This window comes from Humulus lupulus, chromosome 3 (genome assembly GCF_963169125.1).
Source record: "Humulus lupulus chromosome 3, drHumLupu1.1, whole genome shotgun sequence".
Lineage (NCBI taxonomy): Eukaryota > Viridiplantae > Streptophyta > Magnoliopsida > Rosales > Cannabaceae > Humulus > Humulus lupulus.
In genome coordinates, this window is record NC_084795.1 from 260548837 (window position 1) to 260567252 (window position 18416).

At 36.6% G+C, this 18416-nt stretch overlaps 2 protein-coding genes across 3 annotated transcripts; one reads left to right on the forward strand and one right to left on the reverse strand.

Annotated features, from left to right (window-relative positions):
* Window positions 1–976: 976 nt before the first annotated feature.
* On the forward strand, window positions 977–8928 carry LOC133823862 (peptidyl-prolyl cis-trans isomerase CYP18-2). Its single transcript, XM_062256714.1, has 6 exons — window positions 977–1173; window positions 1300–1395; window positions 1514–1575; window positions 1734–1867; window positions 7917–8001; window positions 8686–8928. Exons 1-6 carry the CDS (start codon window positions 1102–1104, stop codon window positions 8729–8731), a joined length of 495 nt encoding a protein of 164 aa, XP_062112698.1. The 5' UTR covers window positions 977–1101; the 3' UTR covers window positions 8732–8928.
* A 125-nt stretch (window positions 8929–9053) lies between these two features.
* LOC133823861 (probable UDP-N-acetylglucosamine--peptide N-acetylglucosaminyltransferase SPINDLY) lies at window positions 9054–17738 on the reverse strand. 2 transcript variants are annotated; one of them, XM_062256713.1, is made up of 18 exons: window positions 17371–17738; window positions 16356–16787; window positions 15817–15978; window positions 15518–15693; window positions 15346–15421; window positions 14884–15012; window positions 14672–14791; window positions 14516–14584; window positions 14353–14434; window positions 13781–13875; window positions 13359–13423; window positions 12798–12996; window positions 11775–11969; window positions 11386–11480; window positions 11138–11273; window positions 10808–11025; window positions 10356–10483; window positions 9054–9953 (listed from the first exon to the last, which is right to left on the reverse strand). In XM_062256713.1, the coding sequence occupies exons 2-18, from the start codon at window positions 16764–16766 to the stop codon at window positions 9562–9564; spliced, it is 2748 nt and encodes a 915-aa protein (XP_062112697.1). In that variant the 5' UTR covers window positions 16767–16787; window positions 17371–17738; the 3' UTR covers window positions 9054–9561. The 2 variants fall into 2 exon arrangements, with proteins under 2 accessions (XP_062112697.1, XP_062112696.1); XM_062256712.1 differs by having other exon boundaries at window positions 16356–16792.
* Between the last annotated feature and the right edge of the window lie 678 nt (window positions 17739–18416).

Sequence of the window (18416 nt, forward strand, 5' to 3'; positions counted from 1 at the left end):
TTGTAAGGGGTTCGGTTTTTTAGAGAAAGAGAAACTCTGTACTCAGTGCAATATTTACACGGCTTGAAAATCACTATTGAAGCTTGCTACTACAAGCTTCAAGCTCACTAAATAATAAAGACTCGCTAGAGCTTTTTTATAGCCTGAACCACATAAAACTTTGTGTTCTTTCATTGTTTGTCTTTTAATCTCTCGGATTAAGTTGGCAAAAAAAGACAGTCAACAATGGCTCCAATTTGTGAGCGTGGCTAAGAAATAATGATTGAGAGAAAGGGACAAATTTGTCTAAAATTGTTAGGAAGACTTACTTTAATAATGTTTATTAATGTTGTCATAATTTTTTTATTATGGCAGCTTATGATGCACGTATCCTCAAATGTTGCTTATTTCTTTTTCATAAATGTAGTATTTTCTTTAATTTCCTCATTATTTTTCTATCTATATATTACAATAAATTTTGGTAAAGTATTATTTTATATTAGAATAACTCTCATAAAGAGTTTTAGTCTTTGAAATCAATTATAAGTTAGAATAAACTTTACATTATAATAAGTTATAATATTTATAAGTTATAATATTTAATTTTAGAAAATATGCATCCACACATTAATAATTGTCCTAATATTAAATATATTTATAAATATACTATCTTATACATACTAAAAATTTATGATAAAATTAATTATCAATTTAGAATTCTAAAATAACTTTGTATATTTCCAACATTATATAGATATACATATTGTAGTTACATTTTTATTTACCAATATTTATATATTAAATTTGACATATTTTATTAATTATTATATTATTCAATTTAAATTTAAATGTGTATATTTTTAATATTTTATAAATATAATTATATTAAGTTATAAACTTCCAATAATAATAAAAATATGTTCTTTGAAACATTATTTATATCTTTAATAATAATAATAATAAAATCAATATAATAAGCTGGACTCACTTTTGATTTTTGAAAGCCCATAATCCCATTTGATAGTCTCGGAGCGAGAGAAAGGAGAAGAGTATAGAGAGAATCAGGCATCATCTCGGGGCGGTTGGTCTTATTCTTCTCTCTGTACTGTGTGCGATAGAAAGATGTGGGCAAGTGCAGAAGGAGGAGCTCCAGAGGTGACTCTGGAGACTTCAATGGGTGCCTTCACTGTCGAGGTAATTAGTGCTTCTCTTTGTTTGGTTCATGAGAAAATACAACATACCTAAACTAAATACACTCCTGCGCTGCCTTTACCTCAAATCATCATATAACAATGTCAGTTTCAATTTTGGTTTATATAGCTCTACTACAAACATTCCCCCAGAACTTGCAGAAACTTCCTTGAGCTTTCTCGTAGAGGCTATTATGACAATGTCAAGTTCCACCGAATTATCAAGGTTTTCCTCTTTCTATTTTTTATACATATGATTTTTTGAGATATATATTTAATAAATTAGGGATTTTCTTTGTGAAATATTGTGCTTACTGAGCTGTTGGTTGACTTGTATTTGGTAGGATTTTATAGTGCAAGGTGGGGATCCCACGGGAACAGGAAGAGGTGGGGAATCTATTTATGGGTATGCATTTTACTACTGTGGAGATTCTTTATCAATTTCTTACGTTATGGATGATCGTTGTGTAGTAATTATGGGATGTGGATATTCTTTTGGGGTTTTGATTTATGCAGGTTTGTTAACTCTTGTTTCTTTTTTATGGTTTTTTCACTGCATTTCAGTTCAAAGTTTGATGATGAAATAAAACCTGAGTTGAAGCATACTGGAGCTGGAATTTTATCCATGGCTAATGCTGGTCCCAATACTAATGGAAGTCAGTTCTTCATTACCCTCGCTCCTTGCCCTTCCCTGGATGGTAATTTGACTTATGATTTCTATCTTGTTGCTGTCAGAATTTATGGAATGAAACTACATATTTGGGATAATTGATGAAACATGTGGTCTTGTTTGTATTTGGTTTGTTCAGTATGCTTATTTTACACTTTTTGTTGTATGGCAATGATGTTTGTCTTTGACCTAAATATTCATGAATCTTACTTGTATTGCCAAACTAATACGAATGATCGGGTTGCTATCGCATCTTAAATCATATTCCGTGATGTTTTGTTATGTACTTCGACTAAAAGTGGAGAGATTTTGACTCTGCTCGCAGTTTGCAAATTTGGAGCAAAATTTTATTGTCACAAACTCTCAATATTTTCAAAGCTATTAACATTTTGCAACAATGAGAAGCATCAAATTTTGTTTATTGAAGCCAGGGAACTATACAAGTCAATCTCTACTTAGAAATGTAACACTTCTTGATAGAATTGCATCATTTGAGATTTAAGTAGTATTGTCCTTGTTACTATCACATTGGTGGCTTCCTTTTTATTCAACGAGTTTTCATGTGAATGATGTTGAGAAATAGAAAATGGCCTCTCATTTTCCTAACAGAATTGTGGTCCAGGAATTGGTTACAAGAATATTCTGCTCCATACCCAATGATTTATGTTATTGCTGTGACAATGAATTTGTTATGATTGCATTGTATTATGTGCATATTCTGTATACATGCAATACTCATTGAGTCATTATTGTACAAAGAGTTTATACCATTTCCTTCCTCAGTCTCAATTTGAGTTGAGCATACAATTTCATTCTTGTTATTTCTTCAACCCTACTCTTGTTTTTCAAACTTGGTATCAGACGCCCTTCTTGGCTCTGCCTAATGTCAACTCCTAGTGGTGATACAACCCCTGTTTCTGGTTCTCCCTCTACTCTTCCTGCCAGTCACGTTGTTCCTCCCTCCCAAACTGCCTTAGCTCCATTGTCTTCTCTCCCTTCTCCTTTGTCTAACCCTCACCCTCAGTTTGGCCATTCTCTTAGCGAGCCGTTTGCTCTCAAACTCGACCGACACAACTTCTCCCTCTGGAAAACGATGGTCTCTGCCATTGTTCGTTGGCCCCTTCTCGATGGCTTTCTCACTGGTGTGTCTGTAAAACCCCTTGAGCTTCTTCTTGTGTTTGGTGATGACCCCGCTGCCTTGCCTCAACCCAATCCTGCCTTCGAACATTGGATACTTGCTGATCAACTTCTCCTCGGTTGGCTCTATGGGTCCATGTCTAAAATGATTGGATAGTTGCTGATCTACTTCTCCTCGGTTGGCTCTAAGGGTCCATGTCTAAAATGATTGCTACCAAAGTTATGGGGTCTGACTCTTCAGCTACTCTTTGGTGTAATCTTGATGCTTTGTATGGTGCCTATTCTCGATCTCGGCTCGATGAAACTTGCACAAAAATCCAGACCACTCGCAAGGGTTCCTCTTCCATGTCTGATTATTTGCGGCTTAAACGACAATGGGCTGACACTTTGTCCCTTGCAGGTGAACTGTACCCTGATTCTCAGCTTATTGCTAATGTATTGTCTGACCTGGATGGAGAATATCTCCCTATTATTTTACAGGTTGAAGCTCGACAATCTACTTCTTGGCCTGAGTTGCAAGATCTCTTACTTGGTTTTGATAGCAAGCTTGAGCGGCTGGCTGCTCTTTCTGGTTCGAAGGTGGCTTCTCCTCAGGTTCTGCTTGCTCATACCCATTCCACGCCACCACACAAAGCTCCTACCTCTTCTCCGTCGTCTGGCCTCTCACAGGGCTCTTACCTAAAACGAGGCGGGGGTGGTAATTGTCCTCGTGGCGGAGGGGGTCGATTTGGCTCTCGGTTTAGCTCTCAACGTCCCACTTGGCAAGTTTGTGGACGTTTTGGCCACTCTGCCGCTGTGTGTTACAATAGATTCGATGAACATTACATGGGCTCCTCTCCTAGTGGGTCGTCACAGTCTCGACTTCCCTCTACTCATTCACCATCCGCTTTCGTTGCTACCCCTGAGATGGTAGAGAATGAATATTGGTATGCTGATAGTGGCGCCAGCAACCATGTCATAGCGGATCTTGGAAATCTACAACAGAAAGTTGAATATAATGGTAAGGAGTCCTTGGTGGTGGGTGATGGTAGTTCTCTTACTATACTACATTCTGGTAATGGTATCCTTCGCACAAAGTCAGGTCATACGCTTTTGCTAAAGAATTTGTTACATGTTCCTAAAGTAACCAAAAACCTTATTAGTATCTCACAACTAACCCTGGATAACAATGTGTTTATTGAGTTTTTCTCTGATGGTTGTTTTGTGAAGGACAAGCAAACAAGGAAAGTGGTGCTGCAAGGGAAACTTAAGGATGGCATTTACCAATTTATGTCATACTTGCCTCATTTCAGTCATGCTCGGTCTACTCCAATCAAGTACCCTTGTTCCAAGAAGTTGTCTTCGACAGTAGCTTTGTTGAGTTAATCTTGGCCTAGTTCATCTTTGAATTCCAAGAAGGAGGTGTGGCATAGGCGTTTAGGCCACCCCTCAAGTCATGTTTTGAGTCAAGTTTTAAAGATGTCAAATGTAAAAGTTTCTAGTAATGAAAATTTCAGTTTCTGTGATGCTAGCCAATTTGGCAAATCTCATTATTTACCTTTTTAAGCAATCTGTCACCTGAGCATCTCAACCTCTTGATTTGATCCATACGGATGTGTGGGGCCCTGCCCCTATCATGTCCAACTCCAATTTCAGATTTTACATCCACTTTGTCGACGACTATAGTCGGTATACATGGATATACCCTCTCAAAGTCAAATTCGAGGCTCTACAAGCTTTCACTCAATTCAAAATATTTGTTCAGAACCAATTCGAAAGAAAAATCAAGAAACTCCAAACAGATTGGGGATTGGGGCGGCGAATATCAGTCATTTGCCAAACTTGTCACTGACAGTGGCATCATATTCCAACATTCTTGTCCCCATACTTCAGCTCAAAATGGAAGAGCTGAACGAAAACATCGACACATTACCGAAATAGGCCTTACCTTACTTGCTCAAGCTAGTATGCCTTTAAAGTATTGGTGAAATGCTTTTGTCACTTCAATATACCTTATTAATAGGCTGCCTTCTTTTGTTCTTAGTGGTCAATCCCCATTTCAAGTCCTTAATAAAAGAATTCCTAATTACAAGTTCCTCAAAACTTTTGGGTCAGCTTGTTTTCCATGCCTCCGTCCCTACCAATCCCACAAATTCTCCTTCCATTCAATCAAATGTGTGAATCTCGACTTTAGTGATGTTCACAAAGATTTCAAGTGTCTTAGTCCTCATGGTAGAATCTACATTTCGCGTAATATCATTTTTAATGAACTTGAGTTCCCATTTAAACTAGGATTCCTTAATAAGCACCAACCAGAACAGTTAGTCATTGTTGATGTCCCTTCATGGTCAGGAATAAGTCTACCTTCACCAATATCCACATCTTCCTTTGGTCATACTCCAGCTACCCAATGTCCTCCCAACACTACTTCTACACCACTTTGTCCATCTGCTTCAGCTCACAGTGATCATTAGGTAACTTCTTCCAATAATCAGACTCTGTTGTTGAGATGACTAACATCGTGTCTCCAGTGCAATCTACCTCCAGCTCTTCATTAGGTTCCACGCATGCACCCTCTGAGACACCTTTTCTTGATCCTACCAAGCCCACTCATCCCATGGTTACTCGGTCCAAGGCAGGGATCTTCAAGCCGAAAGTCTATCTTGGTTAGTCTCAATGGTCTTCTATCACAGATGAACCTAAATTTTTGGCGGCAACACTTTCACATGATGGTTGGAAACAAGCCATGCAAGAAGAATACACGGCCCTCATGAGGAATAATACCTGGACCTTAGTTCCTCACTCAATCGAAATGAATGTTGTAGGTAACAAATGGGTGTTTAAGCTCAAACAGAATTCTGATGGATCATTTTAGCGATATAAGGCACGCCTTGTAGCGAAGGGCTTTCATCAATGATCGGATATTGAGTTTGCTGAAACTTTTAGCCCAGTCATTAAGGCCTCCACGGTGCGAATCATTCTTACTATTGCTGTTGCAAAAGGTTGGAACATCAAACAACTTGATATTAATAATGCATTCCTTCTTTTAGAGGAGGTATTTATGAGTCAACCACCTGGTTTCGAAGCTAAAGAATATCCTTATCATGTCGGTTGGCAGAATAAATCTCTTTATGGCCTCAAATAGGCGCCCCGCGCTTGGTTTGATCGATTCTATCAAAACCTTCTCAGCTGGAACTTTGTCAACTCCAAAGCGGGTTCTTCTCAGTTTTTCTATCATCATCATGGCCTCATTATTCTTGTTCTCATCTATGTGGACGCTATTATCGTCACGGGCAACCGTGACATGAAATTGCAAGAGTTTATTACCTGATTACACTCATTGTTTGCTCTGAAAGATCTCGGTGACCTCTATTACTTCCTTGGTATTGAGGTGTTTCGTGATGCTACTGGTATCTACTTCACTCAGTCAAAGTATATTGAGGATTTACTTCATCGCAGTCACATGACCCATGTTAAACCGTGTCCCACTCCAATGGTCACGGGGAAATCTCTGTCTCTTCATGATGGTGAGCCCCTTGCTAAACCAAGTCTCTATCGAAGCATCATTGGAGGCTTGCAGTATCTTACTCACACTCGACCCGACATCAACTTTGTTGTTAACATGCTAAGTCAATTTCTCAAGGCTCCCACAACTGTCCATTGGAGTGCTGTCAAAAGAGTTCTAAGATATCTTAAAGGCACTATAATGTGTGGACTGCATATTAAATACAGTGATCATCTCAGCCTCACGGGGTACTCGGATGCCTGGGCATGTTGTCCTGACGATAGAAGATTTGTGGCTGCTTATTGCGTGTACCTTGGGGATACTCTTGTGTCGTGGTCATCCAAGAAACAAGCCGTGGTGTCTCGGTCAAGTACAAAATCCGAATATAGAGCTCTTGCTCATGCTGCTGCAGAACTCTCATGGATTCAAGGCTTCCACAATGAACTTAGACTTCTCTGCTCAACTACTCCTGTGACTTGGTGTGACAATCTTGGTGCAAGTGCACTTGCTTCCAACCTAGTATATGATAGACCTCCCATCACTTTTGTATACAATAGGAGGGGTAAGGGTAGAAATGGGCTCGGGGTAAAGGCTGATCAAGAGGAAAGAAACATTATGTGAGGTAGTTATATGAGGAGTTTTTGGGTGTAAGTGGGGTACACGGGAATAGGGTGTAGACCTTACTATAAATAAGGATAGACCAGAATTATATGTTTTCAGGCTGGAATTGGGCTGTAGTTTCTATTCTTGGGAGAGGCCGAGCTCTCGAACTACCTGGGTATTAATGCAAGCTGGTTTTCATTCAATTTTTCTCTGCAATATTTCTTTTCTGTTATTCTGTTCTGTTTGTTGGCTGTTTTGGGACATCACAGATAGGAAATTCCTATCAAATTGGTATCAGAGCCATGTTTCATGCTCGGACTAAACACATCGAATTAGATGTTCATTTTGTTTGAGATAAGATCTTGCAAAAACAGTTAGAGGTTCGATTTATTCCTTCTCATGACCAAATAGCCGACTGCTTGACAAAGAGTTTAACACCAGCTCGATTCCAATTTCTTACTGACAAACTTGGCGTTATTATCTCTCCGCTGCGTTTGAGAGGAGGTGTTGAGAAATAGAAAATGACCTCTCCTTATCCTAACAGAATTGTGTTCCAGGAATTGGTTACAAGAATATTCTGCTGCATACCCAATGATTTCTGTTATTGTTGTGACAATGAATTTGTTATGATTGCATTGTATTCTGTGCATATTCTGTATACGTGTTTATAAATACCATTTCCTAGTATACAATTTCACTCTTGTTTTTTCTTCTACCCTACTCTTGTTTTTCAAACTAATGAAGAGCGAGTGTCGCTTCACTCTCTTTTCTAATTGATCTTTATGACAACATATTTTACTACAAGATGTCTTATGCTAATAATGATTTATCCAATTATTTCTGTATCTTCCAGGAAAACACACAATATTTGGAAGAGTATGTCAAGGGATGGAAATCATCAAAAGACTTGGAAGTGTCCAAACTGATAATACTGATAGGTATGTTTTCCCTCATATTCTTATTGGTATTGATTTAGATTAATGATTTGCTCGTAAAAGACCCTGTTTTCCACCAAAGATCTTACGTTCGTATAGATATCACAAAAATATAGTGTTTATAAATTTACTTCAAATTACCCATTCTCAACAATTTTGGTTAAAATTAATTATAAAAAGAGATTTTGCCCATAGATTAATTTTCCGTAAATATCATTCAAAAGCTATTATTTCTACTCGAAGCCGCCACTTTACTAGTGTTTCAAGATCAAATCACATGAAAACATGTATTAGGGATCCACATGTCAAGTCACATTATTAAATAAGGGGAAAGTTGTTTTTATCAGTCAATTTCTCATGTTTCTTCGTGATATTTCTATGTACATCATGTTTTTTGTGAAAAGAGTATAATTTAATTTCTATGAAGGTTGAAAATAATTGTCACTTAAATCAACTATCCAATGGATTCATAGTCAAATTACCATAAGTTGCTGAGAAATTTAATTCATAGCTCTTGTGGTCGTCTTGACTAGTTCATTTCTCATAAGGAACCAATTGTTATTGAAAAAATATATACCATATACATAATATATAAATATATATATTGCATTTATTTATTTGTAACTCAAATGTTGGCATGTTGCATCAATTAACGTTGCTAGTTGTGTTTTTTCTTTAACATTTCAGACCCGTTCATGAAGTAAAGATTCTAAGGTCGTCGGTCAAAGATTAAGGGGCATATGTAGCTGTTATCAGCCATCATTATCTGCTTCTTATGCACACTGGAGCTTCTGTTCCTTAACAATTTTGTTATATGCTAAAACCTTGTAATCGGCTTGCATTTACTCATAGTAATGCGTTTTTAGAATAGGATGAAAAATTTATCCCGATTGACCTCCTTTTGATTAAATTAAATATATTTTTAACTCTGTAGGCAGTTTTTTTTTTTTTTTTTTTTTTTTTGCTTCTTTTCCTTTCAACGACAAGATTTTGAGTGACTCAATAACAATAAAAAAGTCAAGCCAATGTAAGGCAACAAACAAACGATCGCCACATACAATGAAAGATAATAATAGCATCTAGAAGGCAATTGTAACAATTATCAAATTAAAGACACCACTACATCTCACAAAATGACAATACCTAACAGCACACAATGTGGGTAATTTCTAAATTATATAACTTCACCAAAAATATAATAATAAAAGCCTGAATGACCAAAAATCTAATGATTTACAAACCACAATCCTAATAGAGTTCGGTAAAAAAATCAGCTATGCAAATATCAACTCAGCATCAAGTCTTTTCCAATCTTCTGTTCTCTCTCAGGTCGGAAGATCAGCTTCCTCCTCGACACCACTGATTACTGAAAAGAATGTTATAGAGTAGTTATGCAAGGAAATCAACACCTAGCTACTCCCATAGATCCTCCATCCACATGCTTCAGTCGCTGTAGAAGCAGCCATATTTGGTTCTCAAGGGGAGTTCGACTATTCAACAAGACTAGTAGCAAGTCCAAATCAGACCAATCTCGCCGTGCCTCCAATGTTAAATCAATCAGATTCAGGTTCCAGTCTGCTTTGATATGGTTCCATTTTCTTCACAATTGGAAAGATTAGGTCCTGATGCTGGAGCCATATTAAACCCGTTACTCTTAATAGAACCAGTAGTGCTTTCGTATGAGAATTTAATAACAGGTTCTTCAGAAACAGCCTCCTGTTGTAGCATTTTAATGTGTCTTGAAGATGGCACATCACCTTTACAGTACCTGCGCCACATATCCCTGTATCTCGATTCAAGGCCACGAGCAAAGTTCGGTCCATCACACACAGGAGACTTGGACATAAGGTCTCGGAGACTCATCCTCAAATTTGATAGTGCTGTAACATCTGAAGCCAGCTGCAGTGCTAACTGTACATATTCATCCTCGTTTTTGGCAATTAAATGTCCCAACCCTGAAATACAAATAGCATAATCAGAAAATAATGCATAGAAAACAATGCTACTTAAAAATGTAAGAATACTTGAGCATGAATCCAATGACGGGACAACACTGTACAAAGCACAAAAACTAAAACAGGTCCCCGGCTTGCAAATGGCCATTGTCTAAAATCATGTTGGGAACGGCTGAAAAAAGGCCGATATAAGAAGGTAGCAACTTTGCACCGCATTAGTTACCTAATTCCTACCATAACTGGACCAGAAGAGAATGAATATTGACAGAGCATAATAATCTGTTCATCTGGTCCCAAGATATTGGAAGCTTGTAAAGAAAAATACAGGACCTTTCAGACTTTCCTACAACAATAGGAGAAAAATAAAAAAATTCAATAAAGGTAGATTGGAGAACTGCTCACCAACTTTGCTGAGAAGACTCACGCCAACATTGTGAGCATGTACTGAACCAGCCATAGTAACACATGGGACTCCCATGTATAAAGACTCACATGTTGTAGTTGTTCCAGCATATGGAAAAGTATCCAGGCTACATTGATGAGAACAAACAAAAAGGAACACCGAGTTAAAACCTCTATAGAAAAAACCAAGAGAGAGCATAAATAAATTAGGCCCCCTATTTATTGTCCATCTAATAAAAAGAAACATCTCAGTCTACATAGTTTTCCACGTGTTTATTGCTACCTCTCCAATTATCCACACACACTATACATATGGCACTAGGCAGGAACTACAAACTTGAAAATCAACATTATATTTCTATGAAATCTCGATTCACGTATTGAAAGTAACAGAGACCATAGTTCATAGTTGTACTAGCTTATTAGTGTAAGAAAAGAATTTCAACATTTACCTGATGTCCATCAGAGAGTAGGCTTGCATATGGTCGTGATTCAGTAAAATTAGAGGCAGAAGATCAATACGCAATGATTCCAAACCCAACTGCTCAAGTGTCGAAATAAATCTCTGTCTCACGCTATCGCAACAAAAAGGCTTACATTTCACCACAAGGCGAGAATTTGGTACTGCACATAATATCCTTGCCCAAACTTGCAATACTTTAGGTGTAATCTGATCGAGGAAAAGGTCATTGAATAAAAATTTAACTAAATACACATAACTTCATAATACATATACTTCTACCAATACAGAAGATACAAGTTCAATATCAACCCACCCATACCTTTGCTAGGTTATTAAAGCTACCAAATGTAATGAATCCATTGGAAAGAGCAGGAGCTGGAGCTACAGAACCAGCCTCAGGGGAGGGCATATAACAAAGAAAGCAATCTGGTAATCGAACCAACTCCTCAACATGCCTGCCATTATACAAGAGTATAGTATTTTAAGTATGATGAAGCATAAATTCACCTTCTCTAGATCATAACTTCGCTTAAATTTTGAAACAATAGCAACGAAGAAATCCCTTACTTCTGCTTTGTTTCGGGAGGATCTGCTTGTGAATCAGTAATTCTGTAATCAATTGTTGGCAAACCAGTAGTGTTTGGGTAACCAATCCAAGTAACCTGAAAATCCAGCAATAGCAGGTAAATATTTCCTAAAATAATATATACATTCCAACATCCCAGCTGTTTTACCATAATTGCATCACGTAGAACTAATTTAACATTTACACTCCAGAAAGTGTAGTAACTCAAACATAATAATAGGCGACGTAATATGTAAAAAAAAAAACAATATGCCAATTAAGTCTCGTCATAATTCCATAATGCCTTTTATCCTTGTTCTTATTTAACAGAAACAAGAGAGAGGAACAGTATTTAAAAGAATAAAATAAACAAGGCTTCGGATTGACATACCTGAAGTGGTGCAGGGCGACATGCCATTGTTCCCAACTTATTATTAGCCGTATGACCAGTAAGTTCAACCAAGATATCAATTTTATCTTCTCTGACCATGCTTGCAACTTTTTTCTCATCAATCCCATATATATCCCTCCAAATTCCACCCTTCTTTAAGACCTTTTCCCTAAACCTTATAGTTTTTGCGTCTCCCTGTGGCATATATAAAAAAAAAGTCAATTCTATATTAGAAATAAGACAACTGTAATGTAATAATAACTTCTGAAAACCCAATGTCTAGAAACAAAAGCTTCTTGTTTCAATTTGTCAGGGGATTGAGCTTCTATTTAGTAGTTGTTCGTTGGGAACACCTAGACCCCAATTTTACTCCATTTGCTACTAGATAGAAACAGTTTTTTACATTTATTTTCTTATCAACCAATTTAAAAAAAGTACAGGTTAGTTAAAACGGCTATGTTTGGTAGGAAAGAAGGAAAGTAGGATGGATGGAGAGGATAGTTGCTCTCCTTTATGTTGTTTAGTATTAGGGGTGAAGTTGTAAGGATGGAGAGGAAATTAATTATTAAAATTACCATTTTATATTTTTAATATAAATATTTGTTTTTTTTAAAAGGACATGTCATTTACATAGTATTTTTTGTCTTTTTCTTGGATCCCTCCAAAAAAAATTGGAGGGATTGAATTTTGAAGCTTTGGAGGGAGAAGGTCTCCCTCCATCTCTCCTCTCCCTTCTTCTTTCCTTCTTGCCAAACAAAAGGATTCAACCTCCCCTTCCACTACTCTCCCTCCACCCCTCTCCATCCACCCCTCTCTCCTCCCTACCAAACATATTGTAACACTAAATTCAACATGCAAGTAAATTCAAAGGATAAGTTCTTTTATTTTCTCTCAAAAATACCTATTGAAGATGTCTTTAAACTTGCAAATACAACAAACATATATGTGAGCATACAGGTAGCAAAAATCACATAAGAAATGCAGGCAACACAGACAATGAAACATATTCAACATGATAAATACCTTTACAACTGCTGAATAAACCACCACCTTGTAGTTTGCATAGTTATGATGTGCAAGGGGAGCTTCTATAAAATATGATACAGAGTGTGTGAAATAATCAGGAGATATATATCCAATCAAAAGGGGTCGTTCTGGATCCTTCGGGTTGTCCCATGAAGTGTACTGTTGATATAATCTCATAAAGCGCCTACCCCATTCCCTGCAGGGTAATTTACAAAGACAAACACCTCAAACTTCTACTCATCATTCAAAAGTATATTAGTGTCATATGCCACCGTAAACCTGTGAAAGGAGCATATGCCCACCATATTTTAAAACCTCAATTTGCAACATCCCCAGAACAACACACCCACCCACCCACACACACAAACACAAATATAACCTTTCATACATATAAAGTAGGGAGATAAATACAAAAAACATAAAACAAACTTGTAGATGGGAGGCCTAACTATGACCTATCAGTTTTTATCTCAGTAAATATACACACATAAGTTCCACATAGTTGTTGAGAAAATTAATAAAGATGTAATGAAAGCTAAAAGGAGCTAAGCTAAAAACCTGTGAGCGTCATAGAGTTTATCATCAGTTCCTTCATTTATATAGTTCAAGGCAAGCAACCGATTCTGCAAGAAGCAGATTGAGAAAATATAATTACATAAGCAAGACAACCCAGTAAGACAGCTTTTGGAAGAGTAAATCCACGATAAATTTCAACTCTTATAGCATTGAACAAACCATCCGGATTTTTTAAAAATCTTAACAGTTAAACTTAACTCCTAATGCAATGAATCTGCACAATCCAATACAATACAGAGTAAAGATGCAGCCTGAGAACCCATCAGGTCCTAGACAACTGACATGAGAACAGTACAGAACCGCCCCCATGTTTCTAGGCAAGAAAGTGGTCAATAGAGAACCTCAACTGATAGAATTGCAAAAAGTTAAAACTTGCAAGATTAAATCAACAAAAACATCAATACCTGGCCCGCATTACGAGAATCTGGATCAATGCTGAGGCATCGTTCATAAGCATCAACAGCCATAGAAATATTGCCCGCATCTCTGTAGAGAACACCTATAGATAAAGAAATAGAAAAAAAATTGAAATTTACAGCAAAATGAAAGTAAAAAACTGGGTAGGAGGAAGAAAAACTGAAACGGACCCCTATGTTACAATAACCATGAATCAACTTCCAGACAACAAATGTTATTTTTACTAGGGCATTTTTTGAAGGGTTAAGCACTTATGATTCTCACTATTTATCCTTCTTGTAGATTAATAAAAAAAATTATACAGTGTAAATGTAATTAAGTGTCAACGATTATTCCTAGTAAAATCCACACAAGCAATAGGGCTCTCCCACCAAATCTAGAGTGCAACTCTAACAACACTTCTTAAATTACCTATAGCTACGACAACCTCAACTTAAATTTATTTTAATTTGCAACCAATCAAAACAGTTAATCAAGGTCCAAACTTATAGCACATTATAGAGAGAAATGTAACAGGAAATAAGTAACAACTCAGAAAAAGCAAGGAAAAGATGAAGACCCAAGTTATTATATGCTTCTGCATAAGAGGGATTTGCAATAATGGCTTTCTCAATCATGCTTGCAGCAGCATCCATTTTCCCCTGCCAATAGCAAATAGGTTTATCAGCTAAGGGTGTCAAATGGTCATTTAGAGCACATCACAAAAAGATCAATTACTCAACCTGAACAGTATAGACAACACCGAGATTGTTCAGTGACTGAGAGAAATTTGGCTTGATTGACAAAGCCATCTGTAAGAAAAAAATGACGACATGTCAGGCACTCAATTTCCAAAAAGAGAAAGAAGAAAAGTAAAAATAGATAAATAAATAATTTGCCTGATAACACTCTACTGCTTTGTCAAGGTTGTCTCTGTCTTTGTATATCACTCCTAAATTGTTGCATGCCTCAACACAATGAGGATTAAAGTGGAAAGCAAGTTCATAGAACACAATAGCCTGCACAGAATGGAATTACAGCACATTTTTTATTTACAGAACTTGACCATCAGAATAAGACAACCAAAAAAGATAGTCACTGGGTTACTTACCAGGTCAAACTTGAGCATTTCACCATATGCAACACCCAGATTATACATAGCATCCGCATAATGCCAGTTAAAGGTCAAAGCTTTCTTGTAGTAGCTTATACCCTGATTGATATCTCCCTCTAATTTAACCTAAACATTCATACAACTGAATCCAAACTCAGATATACAAAAGAAAAATAATTGCTTATGGCAAAAAAAGAAAATTAAGTCATGTGTAGGACATGAATCATTACAAAGATAGACCATAAGAATATCATTCACTTTGGGAAAATAAATTTTTTATTATGAGGCTAAGAAACTATAGGAGACCTATGCTTAAAACTATCATTTTCGAATGTGAACAGAGTCTTGCCAGATGATTTAATTTTTAGTAATGACTTAAATCTAATGTGAATTTCAGGGGACCAAAGAATGATGTGCATTTAACAGGAATAATAAACAATCAACAGGATAAAATATTACCTTTGTCCCCAAGTCAGTCAAGGCTATAGCCATGTTATTTTTTGCAATTTCAAAGTTTGGTGAAACAGCTAAACACCTGATAAAGCATAAGAATAAGCAATCAATTGCAACTGTAGACCATTCACTAGGAATACTCGAGAAAAAAAAGGTAGGTTATACAGTGCCTTGCTACCTATCATAACATGCAATAGCTGTCTCCAACTCGCCACGATTCTTATAGATTACCCCCATATTGCAATATGCTTCGGCATACATAGGCCTCACCGAAGCAGCCTTCTCATAGTAAGTAAGAGCAACGTCAAATTGCATCATTTCAGAGTAGACAACACCGAGGTTGTAATATGCAGGCTGCACTTATCAAAAATTTGTAAACTTTTACAGAATGATACACAAACCAAAGTATTATTAAGATTTGACAGAAAGAGAGGTAGAAAGCAATCTCAAAAATTGAAATGAGAAGAATGAAATTACAGCATAATGAGGATCAATTTTTAATGCTTCAAAGTATTTCTGAATTCCCTCCTGCGTATTTCCAGCAAGCTTTAAGCTAGTTCCAAGATCTGTCAATACAATGGCTAGGCATTCAGCAGCTGGTTTGTACGAGGGATCTGCTGTCAGAGCCTTTTGATATGACTGTTCCAAAGCAAAATTAATTTGTAAATGTTTCATAGTATTATAAACAACAAATCAACTACATAGAGCACATACGCATCAACTGCTAAGAACGTATATAAACATCTTAGAGGTGAAAACCAGCTTAGTTAGTGTGTTTGACAAAGGACAACTGGGGCCACAAGATTTTATTAAGCCTTATCTATTTAGTAAGACAAACTTTGTGTTTCCTATCCAAAAAAAAAAAAAAATCTAAAGTTTTTGAGACATTTTAAGGACCGTATACATACCAGTTAGTTCTATATAGTGTTAAAAAAATCACTAGAAAGGAAAGAAAAAGAAAAGTAATATAAATAATCCTAAAGAAGCATGTGCTTGATAGGAAATAAGAAGCATACCTCAGCAGCATCCACTAGGCGGCCCTCATCTTTGTACAGTATACCACAATGCGTTAGTGCACAGGCATTCTGGGGATCCAACTTGATAGCTTCTGCAAAACTGTCAAAGGCAAGCCTTCCCATATTCTGCATCTGTAAACAAATCCCCTTTCCGATATGAGCTTCTACATTCCCAGCATCTTTCTCCAAGACATTCTCATAAAGGGCAAGAGCATCAACAAATTTGTTTCTGGACCGAAGAATATTGGCATAAGAAAGAGCATCTTTCCCTTCGAACCTACTCTGAACCGTACTTAGACTCGTGTTCGAACCACTTGTACTAGGAGAAGGTTGTGAACCTTTCAAGAACCCATTTTCACCAAGTGGGCTCCTCTCTCTCCCGTTGCCAACATCGTTCTCTGTCCGCACCATCTGAATACAACAAAAGGCCTTCTTTTCTGACCCAAAATCATAACAGCGTCACACATAAGCAACTTCCACACAATTATTTAAGTTAAAAAGCAGAATCTTAGGGACTACTCCCAATTGACATATTAAAATTTGTGCATTTATTAAACCATAAAAACGAAACATAATACAAGCAGGCTCAGCACCACTACGTGCTCTAAGAAGTCACAGCCAAGTTCTGCAACACATTCATTTGTTCACGCATAGCAGCATTACCAGCCCAACAAGCCCAATGGAAAACCACTAAAAAAAGCCACCCTTTTTTAGAATCATATGCTCCAGCAAATAAAAAATCCAAACCCCAATATATCCCGTTACAGTAGTAACTTTACAATAAAGTGATCTTCAATGAAACCCTAAACTAGAAAACAAAACAAAAAAACCAAAATCACCCCAAAGCAGACAAGACAATAGCTCAATCCCCATAGAAATGACAAACTCAAGAACTTTAAATAACAAAAAGATCCATTTAAGCTAATAACATAATAAAAAAGGCAAAGAAAAAGTAATGCCACCAAAAAAAACAGAAAGTGAAAGTGAAAGAGAAATTAGGGCTATGAAAACTTACACCCAAGGTCAGCCACCACACCCCAAACTTCTCGTATTCTTATTCTCCTCCTCCTTCTTCTTCGTCCACAAAACTAAACCTAAAGAGAGTAGTAACGCATAGCGAAACAAAGAGAGAGTGGAGAAAGGCAAGAATCTCCTACCTAAGAACCACAACAGTTGAAGAAGGAGCAGAGAGAGAGAGAGGAATGAATGAGGTTGAAGACGGAGGTCCGGGCAGTTTCTCTCTCCGATACAGTGGTTGGATGTGTCCAAAAACCCCAGAGAGAGAAAGCTCCGGTGGTGTGTCCGTCTCTGGGTCCGTCAATTACAACGTATTGGCATTTAAGAAAGAAAGAAAGAAAGAAAGAAAAAAATAGTGTTTGTGTGAGACAGAGAAAAGAAAAGTGCGTTTTGTTTTTCAAAAAGGTTTTTGGGGTTATTTTTTTTTTTTTTAGATATTTTTTATTTCTGTATTTGGTTATGTACCATTGCCCTAGAAACAGTTCTTAACCCCAATTACCCTCCATTATAAGGGGGTTATTGTCGGTACACCAAAAGCACAGTCAACAATAATAATGTACTGTAGTCTTAACTTTTGAGTCAAATGCTAAAACCTAGTTTTAAAAGCATTGTGATAATTGTACACAAATTTGTGATTATAAGTTAAACGAAATCAATGATGATAATGTTATTACTGCTTTTTTCATAAATAGAAAATAAGATGCATTTGCTTATATAGCATTTGGTTTTTTTTTTTTTTTGATAGATAATGGAAATTTTTATTATAGGATCGCTAAGACAGTCCATTATAAGTTGAAAATGATTTAAGAACACATTTAGATCTTTCAAAAGAGAGAACCATACACTTACCAAATCGTCAATAATAAGAGAAATTCATTTAGTAAATCACCTTCTTGTTCAAGTTGAAATTGACCGAATACCTTCAACTGAGAGTCTAATTAATTAGGCTCAACCAACAAAGCTTCCAAAATTGCATGTTTAATTTAAAAAAATAGCAATGTCTAATTTTTTTAATTATTAAATAATAAACTTATAATAATTATT

Excerpts from the sequence above, each read along its gene's own strand:
- LOC133823862 (XM_062256714.1), top strand. The coding sequence starts at position 1,102 with ATGTGGGCAAGTGCAGAAGGAGGAGCTCCAGAGGTGACTCTGGAGACT. Across the intron at positions 1,396-1,513 it reads AGTTCCACCGAATTATCAAG|GATTTTATAGTGCAAGGTGG; the intron begins GTTTTCCTCTTT and ends TGTATTTGGTAG. Across the intron at positions 1,576-1,733 it reads GGTGGGGAATCTATTTATGG|TTCAAAGTTTGATGATGAAA; the intron begins GTATGCATTTTA and ends ACTGCATTTCAG.
- LOC133823861 (XM_062256713.1), bottom strand. The coding sequence starts at position 16,766 with ATGGTGCGGACAGAGAACGATGTTGGCAACGGGAGAGAGAGGAGCCCA. Across the intron at positions 14,792-14,883 it reads AAATGCTCAAGTTTGACCTG|GCTATTGTGTTCTATGAACT; the intron begins GTAAGTAACCCA and ends CATTCTGTGCAG. Across the intron at positions 11,274-11,385 it reads CCTCCCGAAACAAAGCAGAA|GCATGTTGAGGAGTTGGTTC; the intron begins GTAAGGGATTTC and ends GTATAATGGCAG.